Source organism: Argentina anserina, chromosome 6, assembly GCF_933775445.1.
Source record: "Argentina anserina chromosome 6, drPotAnse1.1, whole genome shotgun sequence".
Lineage (NCBI taxonomy): Eukaryota > Viridiplantae > Streptophyta > Magnoliopsida > Rosales > Rosaceae > Argentina > Argentina anserina.
In genome coordinates this window covers 2,640,603-2,664,826 of record NC_065877.1, presented here as the reverse complement: position 1 = coordinate 2,664,826, position 24,224 = coordinate 2,640,603, and the positions used below count along the sequence as shown (strand labels likewise).

Sequence of the window (24,224 nt, the reverse complement as noted above, 5' to 3'; positions counted from 1 at the left end):
TGATATCAAATGACACTGAAGGACAATTTCACCATCTTATTTTATGTTTGGTGTTTGAATGAACATTCCATTTGAGCAACATTATTGTATCCACTTTCTCAGTTATCTGATTGGGAACAACTTTTATCATAATGGAGCCGTGTATCTTTTTGGCTCGAGATAAATTAGACATACTATCCGGAAAATCATGGTAGAATGAAATATACATAATTTATCCCCCAACCCAAAAAAGAGAAGGAATATTGGTAATTATAAACTCCTAAAAAGGTCATCTCCCCATGTGCTGTGTGGACCTTGAGGGCTTCTTTTCTCACTTGTTCTGATTTGATAGGGTTCTCATCTGCTGCAAACCAAACCCGTCTTGGTTTACCACATGAAGAATTGAAGATGAAGAAGCTGCTCTAGAAAATATGACATTCTTTACATTTCTGAGTCAAGAATCGCAATTAGTACTCTCGCACAGGGCTTTGTCACTTTGCGTTTGTTGTATGACTACAACTACACGTATCCACGTTTAGTTCGCCATTGGTTTCATTCCTTTATTAAAATCCAACAATATTGTAGAGATGGTGATGAGAGAAAGATAAAGAATTGGGATTCCTTGTTAGAAATAGATTGAAGCAAAATATCAGGAAAAGAATAGTATTCATAGTTTTATCCCTGAAGTGAAAAAAGCAATAAAAATGTAATAATGTGAAGAGGAGATAAGGAGGAGGTATGTATACTGTCTAATGTGAATATTTAGGTTAGAAAATGTGGCTAGAAGGCTAGAATTGTTGAAGTTTGGTGTTTACCTCTCGAATTTTACCACACAGTAGCTGATTATTTTGAACTGAACAAATTAACAGGTTATATAATAGTCATTCAGTTGTCAAGGAACCAAATAATGTTCCTATAGATCTACTTTACATCTACACTGTCTTTTCTTTCTAATCAGGAAGAGCTACTTACGAGCTTTGGATCTGAGTAACTTGGTAACAAATAGCGAAAGAAGTAGACATGAAAATATGTAAATAGTACCCATATCTCATGGAATTTGATAGCAACTGTTCTATATTGTATATTGTCGGTTTGAGGCTGTAGTCTCTTTCTCTCCAGCTCTAGGTGAGGGGACAACACAAGAAACCAACTTTAATCCCACCAAAGTTGGATATATTAGTCCAAATTCCAAAGAGAACAACATCAAAGTATCAAACACTAAAAATCATCTCCTAAAATCCTAAGAAAGAGACAAGCAATCCCCAAATCACTTTTAGCCCCCTCTATAATATTGCATCTCCAAGATCCTAACTTTCTTCCACATCTTGATGTTTTGCTCCTAGGCTTCTGTTGTAAGAAGCCCACATGGGGAAAGGGATGGTCCATTCTTGTCTTAATAATTAGGGTTGGAGAGATCTGGTACCATCAACCTCTATCTGAATGGGACACTGTAACTAAAATAGGGACCTTGATTTGGTTTTGATGACTCTTTTAGCTGCAAATCTCATGACCCATTTGACAGGTAAAGATCCCCTTCTGTGATCATCAACTCTAAAGTAATGACTAAATCTGCATAAAAATGATGAACTAATGAATGACAGTGCTCCTCTTTCTGCTTAAAGACATGGCCTTTATATAGGATAAGACCAATGAATGGAGTCAAATTAGATTTTAGAAGGTCTTTCATAAGATGTGTATTAATAGTGTTTTGCAGAGGTATTTATGGTGGTGAGAAGAAAAGAAGGCCCAGTGCAACTACAACTGCTGCTTTGCTCAGGGGTTTCTTGGAGTAGCATTAAAGACTCACTGGTCTTGATCTTCATTGCACACCACCTATATGACAAAAGCTCCAAAAGAAGAACTTTCTTCAGAGAAACAAAAAGGAAGAACATGACTTATATGCTTTGATTGTTTTTGTTTGAGTCAGAAAAGAAAAGAAAATGGGTTATCATAGTCCTGTGTTTTCCCACATGATGGAGATTTTCATCATGTTTCTTCTCTTTTCATTACTCAATACCTCCCACATTTTCACTGCTAATGCTTTATCAGATGCAGAGGGCTTTAATATTCATGGCCTACATGAGGTTTATCATTCAACGGAGGACAATGATGAGGGCACGCAGGAGTTGCAGGTTGAGAAGGTTTCTGGGGAAGATGAGAGTGAAGAACATAAGATTCCAGTGGTGGAAAAGTTCAGGGCTTTGCTTGGATTGAGGAGCTTACACAAGAGAACACCATCAATTGGTGACAGAGAAAATGTGTCTCCATCTCCTTCCCCTTCACCCCTCTTTGAAGATGAGCCTCCAAGTCCGGCTCCTGCTCCGGCCCCGGTGGTGCACATCCACCCACATTCACGTCGTCCACACCGGTTGCGCTCAATCTCACCACCTCGGAAAATTGTTAAAAAGGATGATGATGATGGCAAAACCAGAAAGATACTCATAGCTGTTCTTGTTTCAGCTGGAGCTGCAACTTTGATTAGTGTGCTTGGCCTCGTTTGGGGTTGCAGGAAGTACAAAGAGCACAAGAACAAACCCACAAGAGTGATTTCAGTTTACGGCGAAAAGGGAGAAGGAACAAGCAGTGGATCAAAGTATGTTGGTCCCCAAAAACCAGCAAGCAAGGTTAGTTTAAACCCTGGCACTCGTGATCACATTTATGTTGATTCATTAGGCACTGATGATGTAGAGCAACAACAACAGCCCTCTTGTCTTAAGCAACAAGCCTCTCACACTTTAAATGCTTCACCAAGTCATTACACACAAAGATACGCATTGAGTGAGATGGTAGAGAACGAGTCTAATCAAGATATGGTGAAACCGGATTTTGACAATGTTAGTAGTTCTTCCACAAGGGAAATTACATCTGTTCATGAGGATAATCTAGAAGACTCAGTCAAGTATGAGTCTGACTGTGCCTCAACTGGAGTTAAAGTAGTTCCCGTTCGTGCTTATTCTTCTGATGAGGAATCCTTCCATTCTTTTGGAGATTCCAATTCATCAAGCTTTCGCCTTTCGAATGCTTCAGCGAGTAGTCTATGCGACAATGTAGCAGAAAATATGTCCACAAATGTGCCAAATGGAGAGCCTTGTTTAGCACCCTCATTTATGAACGCACCAAATTCATCAGCAACCACAAACCAAGCTTCAATTCCACCACTAACTGCACCATCTTCTTCCAACAATGCAAAGAATTTCACTACTCCTCCAACCCCTCCCCCTCCACCACCTCCACCAATGCACTTTCCTACTTTCAGTTCTTCTGTAAGTTCAACTCGAATTACATCCAAAGCTTTGAGCTCTTCCACATTGCAAAATCTATCACCTCCAAGAAATTCGGATTCTTCGTGTGGATCAAACCAAGTCTCAGAAGTTGGCTTGCCCTTTTCGCCTCTAAATTTATCAACACCATCTCCAACTCCGCCTCCTATTCCTCCACCACCTTGCCCACCTCCCTTTTCGAAAGCAACTAACAGCTCTGCCAAAGGTCCACCTCCTCCAGGACCTCCACCATTCCCTCAAGTCACACCATTGGGAAAAGATGGATCTCCATTGCCTAAATTGAAACCGCTACACTGGGACAAAGTCAGAGCTGCACCTGACCATTCTATGGTATGGGACAAACTAAGATCAAGCTCATTTGAGTAAGTAACATGATCATTATTGGTTATTATTTCCTTTTGATTCTCTGAGTAAGTATGCACCTGAGTAAGTATGCACCTTGAAACAGGTTTGACGAGGATATGATTGAATCACTTTTTGGATACAATCTCCAAAACACAATGAAGAATGATGAAGGAAAAAGCAAGACACCTTCTCCAAGCAAGCATGTCCTTGAGCCAAAGAGATTACAAAACATTACCATACTTTCAAAAGCCCTGAATGCTACTACTGAGCAAGTATGTGAAGCACTAGTACAAGGTATGCAGCTCTTAAAGCTATAAGAGTATAACTGTATAAGACACGAATAACTAATCAAAATAAAAAGTTGGGTTCTAAATTGATATAATATGCTGTTGCTTAACAATTTGTTCTGTAAACAATAATCATTTAAGCAAGCATACTTGTATATTTGGTTGAAAACAGGACGTGGATTGTGTTTGCAACAACTTGAAGCACTTGCAAAGATGGAGCCAACCACTGAAGAAGAGGGAAAGCTCTGTGGCTATAAAGGAGATATCAAGGAACTAGGGTCAGTTGAGAGGTTTGTAAAGGCAGTGCTCAACGTTCCTTTCGCCTTTCAGCGAGTTGAAGCCATGCTTTACAGAGAAACTTTTGAAGATGAGGTGGTTCATCTCAGAAACTCCTTTTCAGTCCTAGAGGTAACCAAGCAAAAATGACTAGACCACCTTACACAGCTAGAATTATATGAACAAAAGCTTATTGTATCTTGTTTGTCTCTAAATTATCATAGGAGGCCTGCAAGGAACTGAGGTCAAGCAGGCTGTTTTTGAAGTTACTGGAAGCCGTGTTGAAGACAGGAAATAGGATGAATGTGGGAACGATTAGGGGAGGTGCCAGAGCATTCAAGCTAGACGCGCTTCTAAAACTCGCTGATGTAAAAGGCACTGATGGTAAGACTACCTTGTTACACTTTGTGGTGCAAGAAATAATAAGGGCAGAAGGGATCAGAGTTTCGGATAGCATAATGGGGAGGATCAGCCAGAAAAACAAAATCAAAACTGTTGAAGAGAAGGAAGAAGACTACAGAAGAATGGGGTTAGACCTCGTATCCGGTCTGAGCACAGAACTCTACAATGCGAAGAAGACGGCTACATTGGACTTGGATGTTCTTGCAAGTGGTGTTTCAAACCTATCTGATGGAATGACCAAACTAAAGCATTTGATAAACAAAGAGTTGGCCATGGATGAGAAAAGTGCAAACTTCGTGATCTCCATGAAGTCGTTCATAAGCTACGCAGAGAAGAGTTTGAAGGAGTTGCAGGGGGATGAGAATAAGGTGCTGTCACATGTGAAGGAGATAACAGAGTATTTTCATGGAAATGTGAGCAGAGAAGAAGCAAACCCGCTTAGAATATTTGTGATTGTTAGAGACTTCTTGGGCATGTTAGACCATGTCTGTAAAGAGCTTAGAAGCTCAAAAGCCAGCCGCACCCCAAGTCCTCTTGCTCCATTCAGATAAATTGTAGATATAAGATTGCCTGGTGTGTTCATAAGATGCATTGTTCCTTTCACAAAGCATGCAGACTGTGTAACTTGACTATGAATTTTGATGTAGAATTTGGGAGCATTTGATAAATTTTCTTACCTTAAGCATCTGCCGAAATCTGGATCATTGCACTTTTACCATGGAAAGGTCTGGAATACTCTCAAAATAATTTGCTGTGACAACTGACAACACACGAGATCATAATGTTATACATGTCTCATAAATCAAAATATACAGAACTCTTGGTGCACAATTTTCAATCTATTTGAATTAATATTGCAAATCAAAATTTTAAACTGTTGCACCGGCGTTTATCTTAAAAAGAATTTAACATAACTTGGATTAACAATAGTCTAGAAAGGAAAATTATCTCATTGCTTTGATGTCTCATTATATCCTGCACTCCTAATTCACATCTGATTGAGATCTCTCATTTGATTATTCCAATGTAGGCTGTTGCAGAGAATTTTCGTTGTAGTGTTCTGTTGTTGTATTTTCCATATCGAAAAAAAATTCATATCTGATTGAATACTTTAATCTCAAAACTTCCAGAGTAAAGTTCTTTTTCTTTTTGGTTATGAAAATCTTAGTTTCTTAGAAAATCCAGCTCCTGAAATGAAAAGGTTACGCGCCTTTTCTCTTCCTCGACAGTTCAAGAAACCTCCGGATTACAACAGAAATCCACGTGTCGTAATTGCATTGGTTATTTGACATGTCAAACATGGAAGGACCCAACAAACAATTGCACAAATAGCAGGCGTGGCGCACTGTGATAGGGCCGAACACTAGTTATGATTTCATAACCCATTAGAACAAGGTAGTCTTACTCTAGTATGATTTCATAACCCATTAGAACAAAGCATATGCTTTCATTATATATACATACTCTGCATAGCCAACCTCCTTCACCAACTTCACATTCACAAAACAACATCAGAGAAGAAAGATGAAGAATATCAGAGCATTGTCGTTAGTGTTTTTGCTTCTCTTTGCTTCAGGTATGTGAATATGTTACGAGCTTTGTTTGTTCCATGCCACCTTATTATATATATGATCACGGTTCAAGTAGAATATCTTGCTGATAAATTTGTTGCTTCTTTTGGTAGAATTCTTGTGTGGAATAGCATTGGCAGCAGAGGCTTCATCCACGGCGCCGGAGACTGTAATCGGAATCGATCTCGGAACGACTTATTCTTGTGTGGGAGTTTACAGGAATGGGAATGTAGAGATCATAGTGAACGACCAAGGCAATAGGATCACACCCTCTTGGGTTGCATTCACTGACAACGAGCGGTTAATCGGAGAGGCGGCGAAGAATCAAGCCCCTCAAAACGCCGAACGTACCGTATTTGATGTCAAGCGCCTCATAGGGAGAAAGTAAGCAAGCAACTTTAAATTTTCTTTGATATTTGAGTTTAGTTTTGAAATTTAGACTGCGAACTGGAAACTTAGTTTTGTGTTGTTTGGTTTTGTTGGTACAGATTTAATGATCCAGAGGTTCAGAGAGATATTAAGTTTTTGCCTTATAAGGTTGTGAACAAGGAAGGGAAGCCTTACATTCAGGTCAAGGTTAAAGGTGAGGACAAGGTGTTTAGCCCTGAGGAGATCAGTGCTATGATATTGAGTAAGATGAAGGAAACAGCTGAGGCTTATTTGGGGAAGAAGATCACAAACGCTGTAGTAACAGTTCCAGGTAATGTCTATGTTTTCATCCACTAATTATTGGATCAGTATAGCTCTTCAAACTTAAAGTTTGGGTTTGAATGATTTTGGATCAAATATATTGTTTGGTGGTTTAATGAGTTTGTTTGGATTTCTTCTTGCAGCTTATTTCAATGATGCTCAGAGGCAGGCTACTAAGGATGCTGGCATCATTGCCGGGCTCAATGTTCAGCGAATAATCAATGAGCCAACGGCTGCAGCCATTGCGTATGGTCTTGACAAGAAGGAGGAGGAGAAGAACATATTGGTTTATGATCTTGGTGGTGGTACATTTGATGTTAGTATCTTGAGTATTGATAATGGTGTGTTCGAGGTGAGGTCTACTAGTGGAGACACTCATTTGGGAGGAGAGGATTTTGATCACAGGGTGATGGACTATTTCATCAAACTGATCAAGAAGAAGTACAACAAAGACATTAGCAAGGACAACAAGTCTATAGGGAAGCTTCGCAAGGAATGCGAGAGGGCTAAGAGGGCCTTGAGTAGCCAGCACCAGGTTCGAGTGGAGATTGAGTCACTTTTCGATGGCATTGATTTCTCGGAGCCAATGACAAGGGCTAGGTTCGAGGAGTTGAACATGGACTTGTTTAAGAAGACAATGGCACCGGTCAAGGAAGCTTTGAAAATCGCAGGGTTGAACAAGACAGATATTGATGAGATTGTACTTGTGGGTGGGAGCACTCGAATTCCGAAGGTGCAGCAGTTGTTGAAGGACTTCTTTGATGGGAAAGAACTGAACAAGGGTGTCAATCCTGATGAGGCTGTGGCATATGGTGCTGCAGTTCAAGGTGGAGTCCTTAGCGGAGAAGGGGGGAAGGCTACCAGAGGTAATACATGATTTTACATCAGAATGTGAATGTTATTGGAGCTGTTTCATAGAATTTAGACTAAAAGATTTTCTTTTCTGTTTGTTTCAGACCTTCTCTTGATTGAAGCTGCTCCTTTGAGTCTCGGAATCGAAACAGCTGGTGGCGTGATGACAAAATTGATTCCAAGGGGTACCACTATTCCAACCAAGAAGTCTCAAATTTTCACAACTTATCAGGACCAGCAAACTGTTGTGTCAATCAAGGTATATATTTATAGAGTGCAATGAACAAATGTACAATTTTACTGATTAGAAATCTCTATACTAATGTATTTTTGGTATTTTTCAGGTATTTGAAGGTGAAAGGAGCTTAACAAAGGATTGTCATGAGCTAGGAAAATTTGATCTAACGGGAATCGCACCTGCTCCAAGGTAATTAGAAAGTGACAATAGTACTATAGAATGTCTCCTAATTGGTGTAGGAATGTTTATTGATCCTCGTTTAAACATCTTTTGCAGGGGCGTGCCACAAATTGAGGTGACATTTGAGGTTGATGCTAATGGAATCCTACAAGTAAAAGCAGAGGACAAGGCTGCAAAGAAGTCTCAGTCCATCACGATTACCAATGACAAGGGACGTCTCAGCCAAGAAGAGATAGATAGGATGGTGAAGGAGGCTGAGGAGTTTGCTGAAGAAGATAAGAAGTTGAGAGAAAAGATAGATGCTAGGAACAAACTCGAGTCCTATATATACAATATGAAGAGTACAATTGGTGACAAGGACAAGCTGGCTGATAAGATTGACACTGATGACAAGGAGAACATCGAAAGCACACTGAAGGAGGCTCTGGAATGGCTGGATGATAACCAAAACGCAGAGAAGGATGATTTTGATGAGAAGCTGAAGGAGGTTGAAGCAGTGTGCAATCCAGTGATAAAGCAAGTGTATGAGAGGAGTGGTGGAAGTTCTGCTGATTCTCAGGAGGATGAAGATGATTCAAATGATGAGTTGTAGAATTATAAACTAGGGCGATGATCAATTATATATGTTCATCAATAGTTATTTATTAGATGCACGATGTATTCAATCTTCATGTAAAAAGTTTCAGTTTAATTGAAAACTAGAGTGTTTTCTTAACCATATGGATATTTTGATGCATATGCTCCATTTTTTTAGCCAAGCAATTAACACAACTAAATTAACAGTATAAGAATTCGGAACAAACATATTTGTATTTGTGAAGTAGAAAATAGCACAGAAAGTAGCAGAACTAGGACAATGGGGTGAAACTACCATTATTGGTTTCACTCGCTGCTGTGCTCGGGTTCGGAAAATCCATGGGAAGAACACCCACTCTTTCTCTTCTTCAATTATCTCTCTCCGTAGTCTTTCTCCGAAACCCAAATACCGCAGATGGGTCCATGGTGTCAAGTTAAAGAAACCAAGGCCAGGCCGTCGCCGGAGGACAGAGAAGCGACACCAGAGGCAGAGCTCGAGACTCAGTCGGTCAGTAGGCCTCATCATTTAGCCTGCGGAGGACCGCAAGTCCGATGGGCTTTTATCCAGCCCGGCCCGCGAGAAAACCCGCTTCCGTGAGTAGAGGGCCAGGCTTAGATTAGAGATGTGTGAAACCCGGCCCGCCAAAAACTCGCAAGGCCCGGCCCGTAAAAACCCGCCAAATAATAAAATATTATACATACATATTTTATTAGGTTTAGAATAAAACTATCGCATTATGAAGCAACTATATGAATAGAACTTCTTGGGAACGATCGAACACTAGTCGATATGATAGGTATATATATTTTAGTGACCCTGTAAAAATTTCATCTAATTCGGACCTCATTTGACCGTCCGAATTTCCAGTAAACCGAAAACAACACTAATATGTCATAAGGAAACACTTATTACCAAAATACGAACACCGAAAGCCTAATTTTTGTCACCGATTGTGTGTGATCGCACAAAGGAAACTCATTTGGCAAAGCGCCGGTTAATGAGGATTTTAATATGTCAAAACGCTTTTTTTTTACCGTAAGTACAGACGGTCAAACAATATCCAAAACGGACGAAATTTTTACAGGTTCCCTAAATATATATATACACTGATCACATCTGCTAGTGTAAATCGACCATATTTCGAACTGGAGTTATCAATCGCCGAAGTGTTCACTAATGTATCATAACCTTTATATTAGGTTTATAATAAAACTATCGCACTATGAAGCGACTATATGAAGTAAACTTCTCGGGATCGATCGACACCAACCGATGTAATCGATATATATATATATATATATATATATATATATATATATATATATATATATGTATTTAGTGACCATGTAAAAAATTCATCCAATTCGGACCTCGTTTGACCGTCGGAATTTCCGATAAACTAAAAACACCACTCATATGTCATAAGGGAGAACCCATCAAAAAGATGCGAATGCCAAAAGCCGTTTGTATATATGAAATTACCTAATTTTTGTTACCTATTGTGCATGTTCATACAAAGTAAACCTACTTAGCAAAGTCTCGGTCAATGAGATTTCAATATGTCAAAACACCTCTTTTTTTGTTGACCGTAGGTACGAACGGTCAATCCATGTCTAAAACGGACGAAATTTTTACGGGGTCCCTAAATATATATACCGATCACATCTGCTGGTGTCGATCGACTATATTTCGAACTAGAGTTGGCGCTCGCTTAAGTGTCAACTAATGTATCATAACCTTTTGTATTAGGTTTAGAATAAAACTATCACATTATGAAGTGACTATATGAATGAAACTTCTCGAAATCGATCGACACTAGCCGATGTGATCAGTATATATATTTAGTGACCCTATAAAAATTTTATCCAATTCGGACCTTATTTGACCGTCGGAATTTTCAGAAAATCGAAATACCACTAATATGTTATAATGGAGGACCTATTACAAATATGTGAACGTCAAAAGCCATTTGCATATCTGAAATCACCTAATTTTTATTACCTGTCGTGCACGATCACACTGAAGAAATATATTTGGCAAAGCCCCGCTCAATGGGGTTTCAATATGTCAAAATGCTTTTTTTTAGTTCACCGTTGGTACGAACGGTCAAACCATGTCCAAAACTGATGAACTTTTTACGGGTTCCCTAAATATATATACCGATCACATCTACTAGTGTCGATCGACCATATTTCGAACTGGAGTTGTCGATCGCCGAAGTGTCCACTAATGTATCATAACATTTATATTAGGTTTATAATAAAACGATCACATTATGAAGCGACTATATGAATGAAACTTCTCATAATCGATCAACACCATATGATGTGATCAGTATATATATTTAGTGATCATTTGAAAATTTCATCATATTCAGACCTCGATTGACCGTCAGAATTTCCAATAAACCAAAAACAACAATAATATGCCCTAAGGGGGGGGACCAATTACCAAGATGTGACTGCGGAAAGCTGTTTACATATTTGAAATCACCTAATTTTTGTCACCGATCGTGCGTGGTCGCAATAAGAAAACTCATTTGGCAAAATCCCGGTCAATGGGGTTTTATTATGTGAAAACGCCTATTTTTTAGTTGACCGTAAGTACATACGGTCAAACCATGTTTAAAACGGATGAAATTTTTACAGGGTCCCTATATTGGTGTCGATCGGCAATATCTCGAAACTAGAATTTATTTGTGACTTTTTTTTAAGAATGTTTTGTAATAATTCTTTTATTGTTTCAAACCCTTAAATTAGAATAGTATATTTTTTCTAATACAAGCCTACAATGCCCGTTTTAGGTGGACGGGTTTGAATCTTCGTATTTGTGAAAATATCCGGCCCGACCCACCACTTTTTAAAATTTACTAAGGCTCAGCCCGTTGACGAGCCCTAGGTCACCTTCTTATCTTTATCTGAGAGCCATTTTATATGCTTGGCTCAATGACTTGGATCACTTGATGGAAAGATAATGACCCAGATTTGTTGAGCCATATTTCCTTTTTATTTAAATGAATTTACCTTAAAAGCCACATCGATTTCAAATACCCTCCAACAATTCTGGCAAACTCATTCTTTACACATAGTCTTGACCGTTTGCAATGAGAGTAAATATTTTTTAGGATTATTTTTTATACGGCTAAAATAGTCTCACAATTAATCCTGTAAAAGATTGTCAATCGTAATATAAAATAAATAAGAATCGTTCGATGCCAGAGACAAAGAGTATTCAATTTTGCACACAAAAGAAAATAAAAACTAACTAATCTAAACTATCACACAAAAGCAACAATAAAGCTACTAACTGAAGAGGTGAAAGATGATGGTGATGATGAGAATGTAAACAATTAAAGTAAGGGGGGAGGAAAAATAAGAAATAAAAACAAACAAATCAATTTGGGATTGAGAAAAGATAATACGAAGAAGATGTTTGAGACTTAATTATCCACTACCGAATATGTTCAAAACATGTGTACAATCCTATGTTCCAATTATTAAGTCGAGAATCGGTTTCAATTGAGAACAAACCGTGAACGCACTGCGTAAGTTCTTATTACTTCCTACAATTACTAGAGCAAAATGGCACACCGTTACTTAGCCTTTAGAATAACCAATCCATATATAGACGTTATCATTTCAATGAATTACTCTAAGCAATAAACACAATAGAAGTTTGATTGAAACAAGTATGCAAAACTAGTGTGGAAACGCATACCTAGCATGCAATCCTCTTTATTTGGTTTCACCTATTGTCCTATAGGTTTCTACTTTGAAATAAGTCTTCTAATCGTTTAGGAGATTAGTCAACATATTCCTAGCTCCACTCACAAGTTCATAATGTTCTATGCATGCATTCATGAATATAAACAAGCAAGTGTTTTTCATAAACCAAAACCAAATAAACGTCTTTGACAACTTAATAAAAACGAAACCAAGAATCAAACCATGTTTTTCACATATTCGGGGCTTCTAGCCTCGCCCATAAATAAGAAAAACTAGTCACACATAGTTGTAAAATTCACATGAATAAATTACAAAGGAAGGAGAAAGCATGGATGTTGGAGAGGTCGATGATGATGGTGGTGGGTTCCCTTGAAATTATGCGAAGCAACTTGTGGAGGTCTTGATGAGATTTTAGCACCTTGAGGAGATGTGGATTGTAGCTTGAGGAAATTGAATGATAAGCTCGATGAGATGTTGTGATGTAGAATGAATATGGTTTCGGTCTTTGCTTCTCAACTTGTGTCTTCCCCTCAATTGTGTTTTTATATATGTCTCATTCTTAATTAAGATTTGAACTCCTCTTTTCTCTCTACTTCTCTGTCGTCATCCTCTTCTTAGTCATTCTCTAAGTCTCCTTCAGTCTTATTTGGTAAGAAGTAAAGAGACAAATTCTCAAATATACTCCAATAAAATCTGCCAAGATCTTCAATCATAATCACATTCCAAGCTCAATGAGGATAGACTTCCCTGGACATTCTGGACAATAGGACTTATTAAATCCCCACCTTGACACCTCTACTCCGTATCAAAAGCTTCAGTCGCATCACTTAAGCATCCATTAGCATTATGTTGCTCACAAAATACCTTAAAACAATAAAGAAGTTAATACGATATTTTAAAGGAAATTAACAAGTATAAATATAAGGATTTACACTATAATATCGTCGTATAAAATGTTCATATCAATTTTAGTAATTAATTTGGAATTTCTCCAGTTCCTAATTTTAATTTCATACAATAAGTACCTACTTGATAGAATTCAAAATTTCTCTACTAATTTCATTACATCACTCATTCTTTTAACCACCTATTCCTAATGAAATCCATTCCGAATAGGTAAACGTGCATTATATGTGTAATCTCTCTCTGTTTTTGCTATCAACTTTGCATGTGTAATTAATCCTTACCCTTTCATGGTTACAACATGGCAACATCTGCTTACAAGCTCTAGAACCTTCTCCCACCATTTGCTCTTATTTGGCTATAAAGGCTTTGCCTTGTGTTTTTTTTTTTCACCATCAATAGTGTACAATTACATTCTTAAAAAAAAAATAGTGTACAATTACTACTATAAATACAATGATTTCTTTCAATCTAGGGTTTATCAATTCTTTTCTATTGTAATTTCAATTCGAATTTTTTATAGTGAAGTTATGACTATAAAACTTAACAGTATGTAATGTAACACCAAAAATGTTTGTGAGTACAAGTAGACTATTTCGTTTGTGAATATCAAGCATTAACTTGTATGTGATCACCAAGTTATTTGTTAGTGATCATCAATTATAAATTATCACCAAGAAAATTATCATTAAGTCTTACATCTTTATATAAAGGGATAATAAAGAATGAAACAACACACCGCATTTTTCATAATGGATAATTAGGCCCTTAGTTGGTTTTATAATGTATCAATGATATGTGTAGTGACAATAGAGTGACAATAGAGTGACAGTTACATAATGGCATGTAATGATAGTGACATACTGAGTGTTTGTGATGTCTAACTAGGAAGGTAGTAGGCATGTAAGTCACAGATCACACATCGCCTGCGGGAGAGTGGAAGTTGTGCTTATATGAGCAGGGTTGGCTTCTCATAATGAAATACATTTTGAAGTGCTACATCAAGAACAAAATCATGCAGGTTAGTGAGCCCTAAACAGAAAATATCATCAGCTATGTGGACTGAGTTGTTACATATGGTATCATAGCCTGTCCGCGGCCGAAAAGTATGCGATGAGGACGTCGGCCCCTTAAGAGGGGTGGATTGTGACGCCTGTCTAGGAAGCTAGCAGACAAGTAGATCACGGATCTCACATCTCCCATGAGAGAGTAGAAGTTGTGTTTATATGAGCAGGTTCAACTTTCCATAATGAGACATGTTTTGAGACGTTACCTCAAGAACAAAACCATGTGGGTCAATGAGCCCAAATCGGACAATACCCTCAACTATGTGGACTGAACTGTTACATTTATTGTGATTTTATCATTAGTCGTACGTCATCTATGTAATATTAAACATTATTAGATATCTAATGAACAACATTTCAATGCATTTTATCAATGTTATATCATAAATATATTATATGTTCTGATATCATGATATGAAACTATATACTTGAATTATTTAACTAAAAGACATATAATAATTAAAAAAAAAAAATAGATAGAGTAACAGACTAGATTGCAACAGAGTAAGTGAGATTTACTACACATATTAGCAACATCTAATCGTGACTCGAGTTCTAATTGAGCTTGCTAGCGCTAGACATATGCGGAAATGCACGTGACTCAACATCTAATCGTTGTTGCACGACATGCCGTGCGCTAAAGAGAAGGAAATATGAAACCCAGGCCTTCAAAATTCCCCAGTTTCTTGTGTTTGGCGGGTTCAGTTCTCAGGGTCACCGACGTTTCTTCCTCTCGCTCTGAATACCTCGAGTAAGTGCGTTCTCTTTTACCCTTTTGGATCCTCAATCCTCTTTCATATTTCTTCAATTTAGTTTCATTGAATTGTCCAACGATTTAAATCATTCAATTATTCTAGATATCTTTCGCGGTTTGATTTGCATAGACAACGTAGAAATTGATAAAGAAATGGTCTTTAAGCTGCAATGTGTAAACCCAGTTTCATATCCGTATTGGGTTTGTCTTTCTTATCAAGAAATTGAATTGGGTCAAATAAAGTTCAATGCTTTATTGGATTTGGAGTTGTAGATTTCATGTCTAGTGCAGTTTTGAATTTGGATGTTTCTAAACTTTGTGGCTAGCGAGCAATTTGCATACCATGAGTGGCAATGGCGTTTCAGGTGATGAAGTCATTGCCAAATTGCTTGAAATGGGTTTCGAGAATTCCAATGCAGTAGAAGCTGTAAAAGAAGTAGGGGCATCATTTGATGATGCATTGGAGTTTATACTGAATGGTTGTTGTAGAGGTAATCGGAGTGCGTCAAGTAGTTCTAGATGTTCCACAAGCCAGGCAAAGGCTCCTCGGAAAAGAGCTTTGCCTGCCTCAAAACCGTTGGGTCAGATACGGCAGTCCAGCATCCTGGACCATTTCCAATCCTCGAGTGGACCTAAACGGAGGAAGACTGATGTAGTATCTGATGTTACTGTATCAGAGATGGTGTGTGGTCCTGTAGAACAATGTGTCGAACCTCTTTCTGGTGTGGACAGCATTGAAGTTTTATCAGATATGCCTCTGGTTGATTGCCTAGATATTGGTTCAGATTGGGAGAAGAGAGTTGACAGTCTCTTGCAGAAGCATTTTGGTTTTGTATCATTGAAACCTTTCCAGAAGGAGGTCTTAGATGCTTGGTTGGCTCACCAAGATACGCTTGTTCTTTCTGCAACAGGATCTGGTATCATTATCTACCTTCATGTTGTATCTGTTTATTGATTTTTTACCACGCAGGTGACTATAACTTATTAGTTATTACCTTCGGCAGGAAAATCTTTATGTTTCCAGATTCCAGCATTGTTGACAGGGAAAGTGGTCGTTGTCATTTCACCGTTGATAAGCTTGATGCATGATCAGTGCTTAAAGCTGGCAAAACATGGAGTTTCTGCTTGCTTTCTTGGGTCTGGACAACCTGATAGTACTGTGGAAAATAAAGCAATGAGAGGCATGTACAACATAATATATGTTTGCCCTGAAACTATCTTAAGGTAAGGAACTTTATTCCTACATTTTTTGTGTTTGACTAATGTCTTGCTGAAGTTCTCAGACTGAAAATTGTAATCTACCATGCTGCAGACTAATAAAACAACTCCAAAAGTTGGCAGAAATTCGTGGAATTGCTCTTTTTGCAATTGATGAAGTCCATTGTGTTTCAAAGTGGGGCCATGATTTTCGGCCCGACTACAGGTATGTGAGATATCTGTATACAAATATATTACTACTGCTGTTGTGGCTGGATATATGGATGAAGAATAGATGACTTTGCTCACATAATAGTGACATCAATCTACCATTGATCCTGTGAACAGAAAAGCTGTCATTTTTGGCTCAATCAAGAGAATAAGCCAATGATATGTTATCTCCTCTGTTTGGTTTTAATATTGTTTTTATCATTATTCTTGATTTCTTATCTGGTTAACTGCCTCTATTTTGTCCTTGCTGTGCTTGACCCCTTGACATATGAATTTTTTAAATGTTTTAGGAGATTGTCCGAGTTACGAAAGAACTTCAGTGCTAGGAATTTGAAATTCTTAAAGTTCGACATACCACTGATGGCATTGACTGCGACTGCCACAATTAAGGTTCGTGAAGACATTCTGAAGACATTATCCATGTCAAAGGAAACAAAAGTTGTGCTCACTTCATTTTTCCGGCCAAATCTAAGGTTCAGGGTAAGTATTTAATTTTATCACATGTTTCTGTCTTATTCCACCCTCTTTCTTTTTGGTGTTCTTGGGCATATTCTTGGGTTCTTTACATAAATTATCTGCAGGATCAGTAAGGTTCTGCATGTATACATCCAAAGCTTTCTGACGATTCATTTCCATTTTTTACTTCATCCATTATTTAATTCATACAGGTACAACATAGTAGAACATCAATATCATCATATGAGAATGATTTCCATGACTTGATAGACATGTATACGGGCAAAAGAGGACAAAGTGAGAAGAAACAAACAATCATCACAGAGGATGTACACCAATTGCTGGACAGCTCATCTAACAGTAGTATGTCAGAGGCTGATTGCATTTCAGAGAATGATATGGACAATATTGAGGATGACAATTCTGACAGATATGATGAAGCAAATTCATTCCACGAAAATGGTCCAAGCACTTCAAAGGGAAGAGAATTGTCAGTTGATTACTTGGAAAATGACGTTGATGTCTTTCAGAGTGTGAATGATTGGGATGGTAAGTTCATCTGTTTGACATATTTATGACTGATTGACTGTTGTGCAGTGCACTGATCATTTCCATACTTGCAGTCAGCTGTGGCGAATTCTGTGGACTACCTCTTTGTGAGGACATGAATACTAAAAAAGAAACTACATATGAGGTACTTGATTTGCCAAGTCAGCTGGAAGATAGATGGAGACTTCTGCAACAGCCTCTAGAGAAAGGATCAACTATCATATATGTTCCTACTAGAAAACAAACGGTGAAAGTTGCAACTTATCTTTGCAGCTGTGGAGTGAAGGCTGCTGCCTATAACGCAGGGGTACGTCATGCAGATTGCTTTTGTTCTTTCTTACAGTATAGTGTAGGGTTCTCTTAATCTGTCTGCCTACTGAACAAATCTATTAGCTCCTTACGAATTCTGTTCTTGCTGTTACCAAACATTCTAGGGCACTAGTATGTGTTGTGATGTTCTCATTTATGCATCCTTATGATGAAATTTTTGTTTAGTCTAAATGATGTGGAAAGATGTTGGGATCTGGAAAGTGGTTTAATAGCTGAAAGTTACAGTAATTTTCATACATGTGGGGATAAATATTGTTGATAGATTGACCAATTGAATGAATTCTTGAGTTCTGATTGTTAATTTGTCTAACATAAGTGTCTCCATGCTGCTTCAAACTCTGTGCCTGTTTGCTAAGCAACTTATATGTGGGTTTCATTTTCTGCAGTTGCCAAAATCACGTCTTAGGCAGGTTCACAAGATGTTTCAGGAAAGTACATTAGAGGTATGATTTTTGGAGTCATGGAAGATACTGGAAATGCGGAATCTGATATTTTTCTGTGCTTGTTTTTGTGTGTATTTTTTTATTTGTTTCTTTTTTTCTTTTGTGTTTATATATCACATTTGAAAAGTATGAAGATGCTGTCGCATATATTAGACTTCATCTTAGGGAATTTAACTATGTGCAGCATGCGTCAACTATATTTTAAACAGCAATTTAAGGTTTCCTTTGTTAATTTGGCAGTCTTCAGTGATCCTTGTTTTGATGATGTATCAGTCTTTTTGAATTGTAAAACAGATTATTGAGGAGAACCTGTGGGTAGTGTTAGGAAACTTGTAGTGTACTTTTGCGCTGAGACTGAACTTCTCTATGAATCCATTAAGGCAGGCTGTTCTATATTTTCATTTTTTTTTCATACCATAAGGCCATAAGCAAGGTCCAACTGTTTATTTTGAAAGTAACTAAATGACCCCTCACTTGTAGGTTGTCGTGGCAACAATTGCTTTTGGAATGGGAATTGACAAGTTAAATGTCCGAAGAATCATCCATTATGGTTGGCCACAGGTTCTATTTTTCCTAATCTTTGCCTCAATATAAGTGTATTATGTTTCTTTGTTCAGACACAACTACTTACTATTTCACTTTTATTATGCCATCGTTTCTCTCAGATTAGTACTAAATTTAAATTTGTCCAGAGTCTGGAAGCATACTATCAAGAAGCAGGTCGAGCAGGAAGGGATGGCAAATTAGCTGACTGCAGTAAGTTCACTTTTCTCTTCAGTATAAGAGTGAGCTAGGATGAACTTAAGTCTTTAACATAGTTTTTCCCATGTTTGTGGCGACTATTGTTTCGGAGCTACCTTTTCTTGTTTCTTAGTTGATAGAAGATTACCAACAGTTTTTCCCTTTTTGTGGTCTCCACATCTTGAATATGATCTCTACCTAACTAAGACCTGTCTGCTTTACTTAACAGTTTTATTTGCAAACTTGACAAGAGCACCGTCACTTTTGCCAAGTCGAAGAAGTGAAGAGCAGACCAAGCAAGCATATCGAATGTTATCTGACTGTTTCAGGTATCCAATCATTCCAATGCTCAATACATCTCCTTGCTTCGTCTCCACTCTTATCTTTTGTTTTCTGCCAGCGTGATAACTTCACAAGCTTGCATGCACACACGCATCAAACAAATACATATGTATTATTTATTCATTTGTGTACTTGCAGGTATGGAATGACTTCCTCATGCTGTCGGGCTAAAAAACTTGTGGAGTACTTTGGGGAGGACTTCAGTTATGACAAGTGTCTCTCGTATGTATCATCTCTTCTCTATTGAGGTTGTATTTATCAGATTAGTTTTTGTCTTTTTTCCTTCTGAAACCCACCCACAAGATTTTTTTTGGACATCTTGCAATTAAACATAGCTGAATCTTTTATGCTCATTAAACTTTTCCCTGTAACATAGGTGTGATGTCTGTGTTAACGGACCTCCAGAAATGCAGAATTTTAGGAAGGAGGTAGATGTCTTAATGCAGGTTATTGCTGCTCATGATGTAAGTTTGCTGAAGTGAAAATTTTTCAAGGTCTACACATTAATTATTGTTGACATGTAAATGTTATGGTGATGGACAGACGCAAAACAGTTTATTTTATTCTGGCTTCAGCATCCTGTCATCTGTTTTGTACTAAAAGTTCTTATTACCCCTATTGTCTTTCAAATACATTGCAATTTTCTACTGTGTGCATGACGATAAGTTTTTGGCCATGTTAGAAAGTGACTAACAGCTTCAGATAGCTTATACTTATGCATCTGTGTTTCTAAAACAGATCATATTTTTACTGACGTGGGAATGTGGTTTCAGAGACAAAACAGATACAAAAATGATGATGCCATGAGTAGTGATATTAGGTGTGAGAGCTATACAGGGAGACTCAATCTCAAGATGCTTGTCAGAAAAATAAGAGAGCAGGTACTTCTCTCTTTGTGCATGTGAAGATGCAATTGAAATTATAAAACAAAGTTTGGTAATCGCCATATAATTGCAAATGGCAACCATCTGCAGTCTCAACAGTTTATGGCAACTGAGCTGCTTTGGTGGCAAGGTCTTCTCCGAATTATGGAAGGTAAAGGGTTCGTCAGAGAGGGAGATGATAAGGTATACACTCCTTTCGTCACTGGAAGATGATTGTGTTATGCTTCTGCTCAAATCCTTGGTCACTCTGACTCAGACTTTAAACTGAAAATTCTTTGTAGACACATGTTCAACTGAAGTTCCCCACGATAGCAGAACTTGGCCTGAAGTTTCTGCAATCCGAGAAGGAGCAAAATTTCTATGTTCACCCTGAAGCAGATATGCTACTCTCGGCAAGCATGCCCAAATCTTTCTCCTCTTTCTCAGAGTGGGGAAAAGGCTGGGCAGATCCTGAGATCCGACGTCAGCGGTTAGATAGTTTTCGACAGAACAGAAGCCCGCAAAGCTCTTTTGGTACTAGAGGAAAACGAAAATCACGAAAGCAACGAAAGAGAAAATCAAGTGCAGATAGTCAAAGTGTTAGAACTGTTCGAGGTAGAATACAGGCTAAACTCTCTAAACAAAGTATCAGACTGAGGTCATAAATCATTAGATTGTTTTCTAATTAGCATGTAAAATGTGTAGTAGCTATTGACAATGTACATTGTAGCGGATCCCAATATCCTTTGATTCAATACAGAAATTGTTCTCATCAAAGATTTTGCCATCTTATGGTTATTTAGGATCATGAGCCTCCTTTTCTAGGCATGTTAGGGAACTTCCCAAGATGGTAACACAGATTTTGAGCAGTTAAACCTGTTTTTTCATCACCCAAATGTAAAGCGCATCTGGTGTAGTGGTATCATAGTACCCTCCCACGGTTTTTTGGTTTCATAACATCTGTGGCTTCACCACCATATTTTCCACACTGTCACGTAAGGTTTGGTTAGAGAATTGGGATTGTTTGAGAATATAAAACAAAAGAGAAACGCAAAGAATATCCCTTTACTAGTTAACATGGCAAACCCCCGTGAGTACTCCAAAAGGATTGAACCTCCATCATTCAAAGGAAGCATCTTCTTCTCATTTATATCTCATTTCCATCAAACCACATAGGAAGTCATGAACAACTCCATGGATTTTGGCCGTGTGGTTTTGGTCGCAATCGGCTTCTCTACGTCGCTCGTTCTCGTTGTGCCGAATGTGAAGAAGTGGCACAGGCAACAGGTCACAGCAGAGAAACTAAGGATCATCACTGAAACTTTACACCAAGCGGAAGAAAGGGTGGCCAAGTATCAAGAGAGGCATGATCGTATGTTGAGTCAAATGTGCTCGTTTTACTTGACAAACAAGGAGCTTGAAGAGGGATTGGCCGGTGCTCGAGCTGCCGCGAATGAGGCCTTGGACTTCGCTACTCAGTTGAGGAGGATGCAGTTGAAAGTCCTTGGCTCTTTTCCAGGTGATCAGCTACTTAATCTGTAGGCTTCACATCCTTGATCCTCAAGTAACAATTATTGTGTACTGTTTTGAGATAGATCATGTGATTCTTGTCACATTAATTTGTAAATTTACAAGTTTACACCGCCAATGAATCAATACAGTTCTTTGTGTAATGACTAATGAACTTGTCAGGATGCTGGCATATATCATAATCATATACATAATAATTTCCGCACTTGTAGTAGATTTTCAAAAAATTTAGAAGGTTTGGCTGTTTGGAGCTTCTAATTGGTGTTGAGGCAGCCATCAGAGGATTTTCCTATATAGGTCAGGATTTAAACCAATACTAGGAGCTCTATAGAAGTTAAGTATTTGAACAATAAGCCAGTAAGAGTGACAAAGCCGTAAGACTTGATAAGTAATTGGAGCAATAATACTGCTATTGATTCGTAAACCACATTTACATAGCATTAGCTAGGTTCATAAACAGAGGAAGCCAGAAACCTTCATTCATTTCTTCAATCTTGGTGCAATGCGAGCCTTCAATGGATTCCTCATAACCATAGTAAACTCCTGCTTCTCCGAAAAATCAACCTCCTCTTCCTCCACACCTCTCCACTCGAATTTCCACACCAAATTCGCCACGAAATACTCGAGATGAAGAACAGCCAAACCAAGTCCGGGACAAATCCTCCTCCCAACCCCAAACGGCATCATCTTAATCTCCCTACTCCCAGTTATATCCACCCCTTCACCCGCACCGCCACTCAAGAATCTCTCCGGCTTAAATTCCATAGGGTCCTCCCACACCTCCGGATCCCACCCCATATCCGCCACCATGAAATTCACCGTCCCTTTCTTCGGCACCAAGTAACCATCCAAAACCACATCCTGACTAACCGAATGCGGCAGCACGAAATGCGCCGGCGGGTGGCGCCTTAAACCCTCCAAGATCACCGCCTTCAAATACGGCATCTTCTGCAAGTCCTCCTCCTTCACCTCCTCCTTCACCTCCTCCTCCGTTTCCTCCACAACGCTTCTAACTTCCTCCACAAGCCTCTCCTGCACAGCCGGATACTTCACGACATTCGCCATGATCCACTGCAACGCTGTGGAAGTAGTGTCCGTTCCGGCATTGAGAAACTCCGAGCATAGGCTAACCATTTCGTCTTCGGTCAGCTTCCTCTTCTCATCAGGAAGCTCAAGCCGCCACAGCGTGTCGACGTAGGACATAACATTATCGCCATGATAATCATTACTGATTAATTTCGACTCCTTTCGTGCTCGAATCAAAGGTATAAGTACTTGTTCCTGGTCTTTTCGGATGCGAAAGAACTCCTCCCATTTCTTCTTGAGGACTATTTTGGTTAAGGCAGGCCAGAAATTGAGTAGATTAAACCGGCCGAAAGCGAGCAGCAACCGCCGCTGGACGGTTTCGATTTGACGGATGGTGGCTTCGTCGAGCTTGTCCCCGAAGCACATGAGGACTAGTAAGCAGAACATGGCGTACTGGAAATGATCAACGACTCTGATTCCGGCGTCGGATTTTTCGGACTGGGATTCGGTTAGGCGGTTGGAGAGGATGTGGAGGACCCATTTACGGGCGTGGGAGTAGGATTTGACGCGGGAAGGGTGGAGGATTTCGGAGGTGAGGTTTCGGCGGAGGAGGCGCCACGTGGGGCCGTAGAAAGCGGCGCTGATGTTGTGCTGGTCACTGCTGATGACTTTGTTGGTGGGTAAGGCAGGGGGGCGGTCGGCGAAGACGGCGCCGTTTTGGACGAGGGCGTGGTGGGCGAGGCGGCGGGAGGAGATGAAGACGGCGGGGCGGGACCCGATGCGGAGGGAGATGATGGGGCCGTAGCGGCAGTGGAGGTTGCGGATGATGGGCTCGAGCTCGGAGAAGGATTTGCGGAGGAAGAGGAGGCTGCTGAGGATGGGGACGTTGGTGGGTCCCGGGGGGAGCTTGTTGGTGGGTTTGAGGAGGAGGAGGGCGAGGAAGAGGGAGAGGAGGAGGGTGGTGGTGAGGAGGAGGAGGAGCCAGGTGGTTTCCATGGCGGGGTTTTTGGGTGGTGGTGGGGATGGAGTTGTGATTAGAATTGTGAGAAAGGTGACGAAAGATATAGGCGAGACGGTGAGGTCTCATTTACGTGTAGATATATGGTGCAGGGAAAGCGAACAGAATACAGGGTTTTGGGGGATGGGGAGTCTATGATGTATTTGTTGACGTATAGTGATGTTGAGTGGGTAACAAACTAACAATGTTTTGGAATTTTGGTGGTGTTAGTTTTCGAGTCGACCAAAGTGACAACACTAACCAAGTGTAATAATGTTGGTTCTGATCGTGAAATATTTACATCTTTGTCACCCCTTTGTCAATTGGTAAACATGAGTTGTTTACGTACGTTACTTTCCCACTTTTTTGTTGTTGTTATTGTTTTTGAGGTT

General features: G+C 39.1%; 4 protein-coding genes across 6 annotated transcripts; 3 read left to right on the top strand and 1 right to left on the bottom strand.

The window, feature by feature from the left end:
* Window positions 1-1,385: 1,385 nt before the first annotated feature.
* On the top strand, window positions 1,386-5,255 carry LOC126798282 (formin-like protein 11). 3 transcript variants are annotated; one of them, XM_050525200.1, is made up of 5 exons: window positions 1,386-1,501; window positions 1,684-3,622; window positions 3,709-3,899; window positions 4,065-4,300; window positions 4,393-5,255. In XM_050525200.1, the coding sequence occupies exons 2-5, from the start codon at window positions 1,920-1,922 to the stop codon at window positions 5,119-5,121; spliced, it is 2,859 nt and encodes a 952-aa protein (XP_050381157.1). In that variant the 5' UTR covers window positions 1,386-1,501; window positions 1,684-1,919; the 3' UTR covers window positions 5,122-5,255. The 3 variants fall into 3 exon arrangements, with proteins under 3 accessions (XP_050381157.1, XP_050381158.1, XP_050381156.1); XM_050525201.1 differs by having other exon boundaries at window positions 1,429-1,501; window positions 1,694-3,622; XM_050525199.1 differs by lacking the exon at window positions 1,386-1,501 and having other exon boundaries at window positions 1,585-3,622.
* An 839-nt stretch (window positions 5,256-6,094) lies between these two features.
* Window positions 6,095-8,725, top strand: LOC126796679 (luminal-binding protein 5). The gene is made up of 7 exons (XM_050523417.1): window positions 6,095-6,146; window positions 6,255-6,525; window positions 6,630-6,841; window positions 6,975-7,697; window positions 7,788-7,942; window positions 8,028-8,110; window positions 8,198-8,725. The coding sequence occupies exons 1-7, from the start codon at window positions 6,095-6,097 to the stop codon at window positions 8,691-8,693; spliced, it is 1,992 nt and encodes a 663-aa protein (XP_050379374.1). The 3' UTR covers window positions 8,694-8,725.
* Window positions 8,726-14,955: 6,230 nt separating this feature from the next.
* LOC126798119 (ATP-dependent DNA helicase Q-like SIM) lies at window positions 14,956-21,050 on the top strand. Its single transcript, XM_050524959.1, has 16 exons — window positions 14,956-15,124; window positions 15,454-16,044; window positions 16,132-16,351; window positions 16,440-16,550; window positions 16,846-17,035; window positions 17,224-17,560; window positions 17,635-17,867; window positions 18,277-18,333; window positions 18,814-18,894; window positions 19,026-19,089; window positions 19,304-19,403; window positions 19,555-19,638; window positions 19,793-19,880; window positions 20,190-20,297; window positions 20,391-20,483; window positions 20,582-21,050. Exons 2-16 carry the CDS (start codon window positions 15,471-15,473, stop codon window positions 20,942-20,944), a joined length of 2,703 nt encoding a protein of 900 aa, XP_050380916.1. The 5' UTR covers window positions 14,956-15,124; window positions 15,454-15,470; the 3' UTR covers window positions 20,945-21,050.
* A 1,121-nt stretch (window positions 21,051-22,171) lies between these two features.
* LOC126798050 (cytochrome P450 89A2-like) lies at window positions 22,172-23,905 on the bottom strand. The gene has a single exon (XM_050524872.1). The coding sequence runs from the start codon at window positions 23,829-23,831 to the stop codon at window positions 22,290-22,292; it is 1,542 nt and encodes a 513-aa protein (XP_050380829.1). The 5' UTR covers window positions 23,832-23,905; the 3' UTR covers window positions 22,172-22,289.
* Window positions 23,906-24,224: the final 319 nt, after the last annotated feature.

Bases quoted from the DNA above. Each gene is read 5' to 3' on its own strand.
- LOC126798050 (XM_050524872.1), bottom strand. From the start codon at position 23,831: ATGGAAACCACCTGGCTCCTCCTCCTCCTCACCACCACCCTCCTCCTC.
- LOC126798282 (XM_050525200.1), top strand. From the start codon at position 1,920: ATGGGTTATCATAGTCCTGTGTTTTCCCACATGATGGAGATTTTCATC. The intron at 3,623-3,708 runs GTAAGTAACATG...ACCTTGAAACAG, and splicing joins CTAAGATCAAGCTCATTTGA to GTTTGACGAGGATATGATTG. The intron at 4,301-4,392 runs GTAACCAAGCAA...AAATTATCATAG, and splicing joins ACTCCTTTTCAGTCCTAGAG to GAGGCCTGCAAGGAACTGAG.
- LOC126798119 (XM_050524959.1), top strand. From the start codon at position 15,471: ATGAGTGGCAATGGCGTTTCAGGTGATGAAGTCATTGCCAAATTGCTT. The intron at 16,045-16,131 runs GTATCATTATCT...TACCTTCGGCAG, and splicing joins TCTTTCTGCAACAGGATCTG to GAAAATCTTTATGTTTCCAG. The intron at 19,639-19,792 runs GTATGTATCATC...CCTGTAACATAG, and splicing joins AGTTATGACAAGTGTCTCTC to GTGTGATGTCTGTGTTAACG.
- LOC126796679 (XM_050523417.1), top strand. From the start codon at position 6,095: ATGAAGAATATCAGAGCATTGTCGTTAGTGTTTTTGCTTCTCTTTGCT. The intron at 6,147-6,254 runs GTATGTGAATAT...TTCTTTTGGTAG, and splicing joins TTTGCTTCTCTTTGCTTCAG to AATTCTTGTGTGGAATAGCA. The intron at 7,698-7,787 runs GTAATACATGAT...TGTTTGTTTCAG, and splicing joins AGGGGGGAAGGCTACCAGAG to ACCTTCTCTTGATTGAAGCT.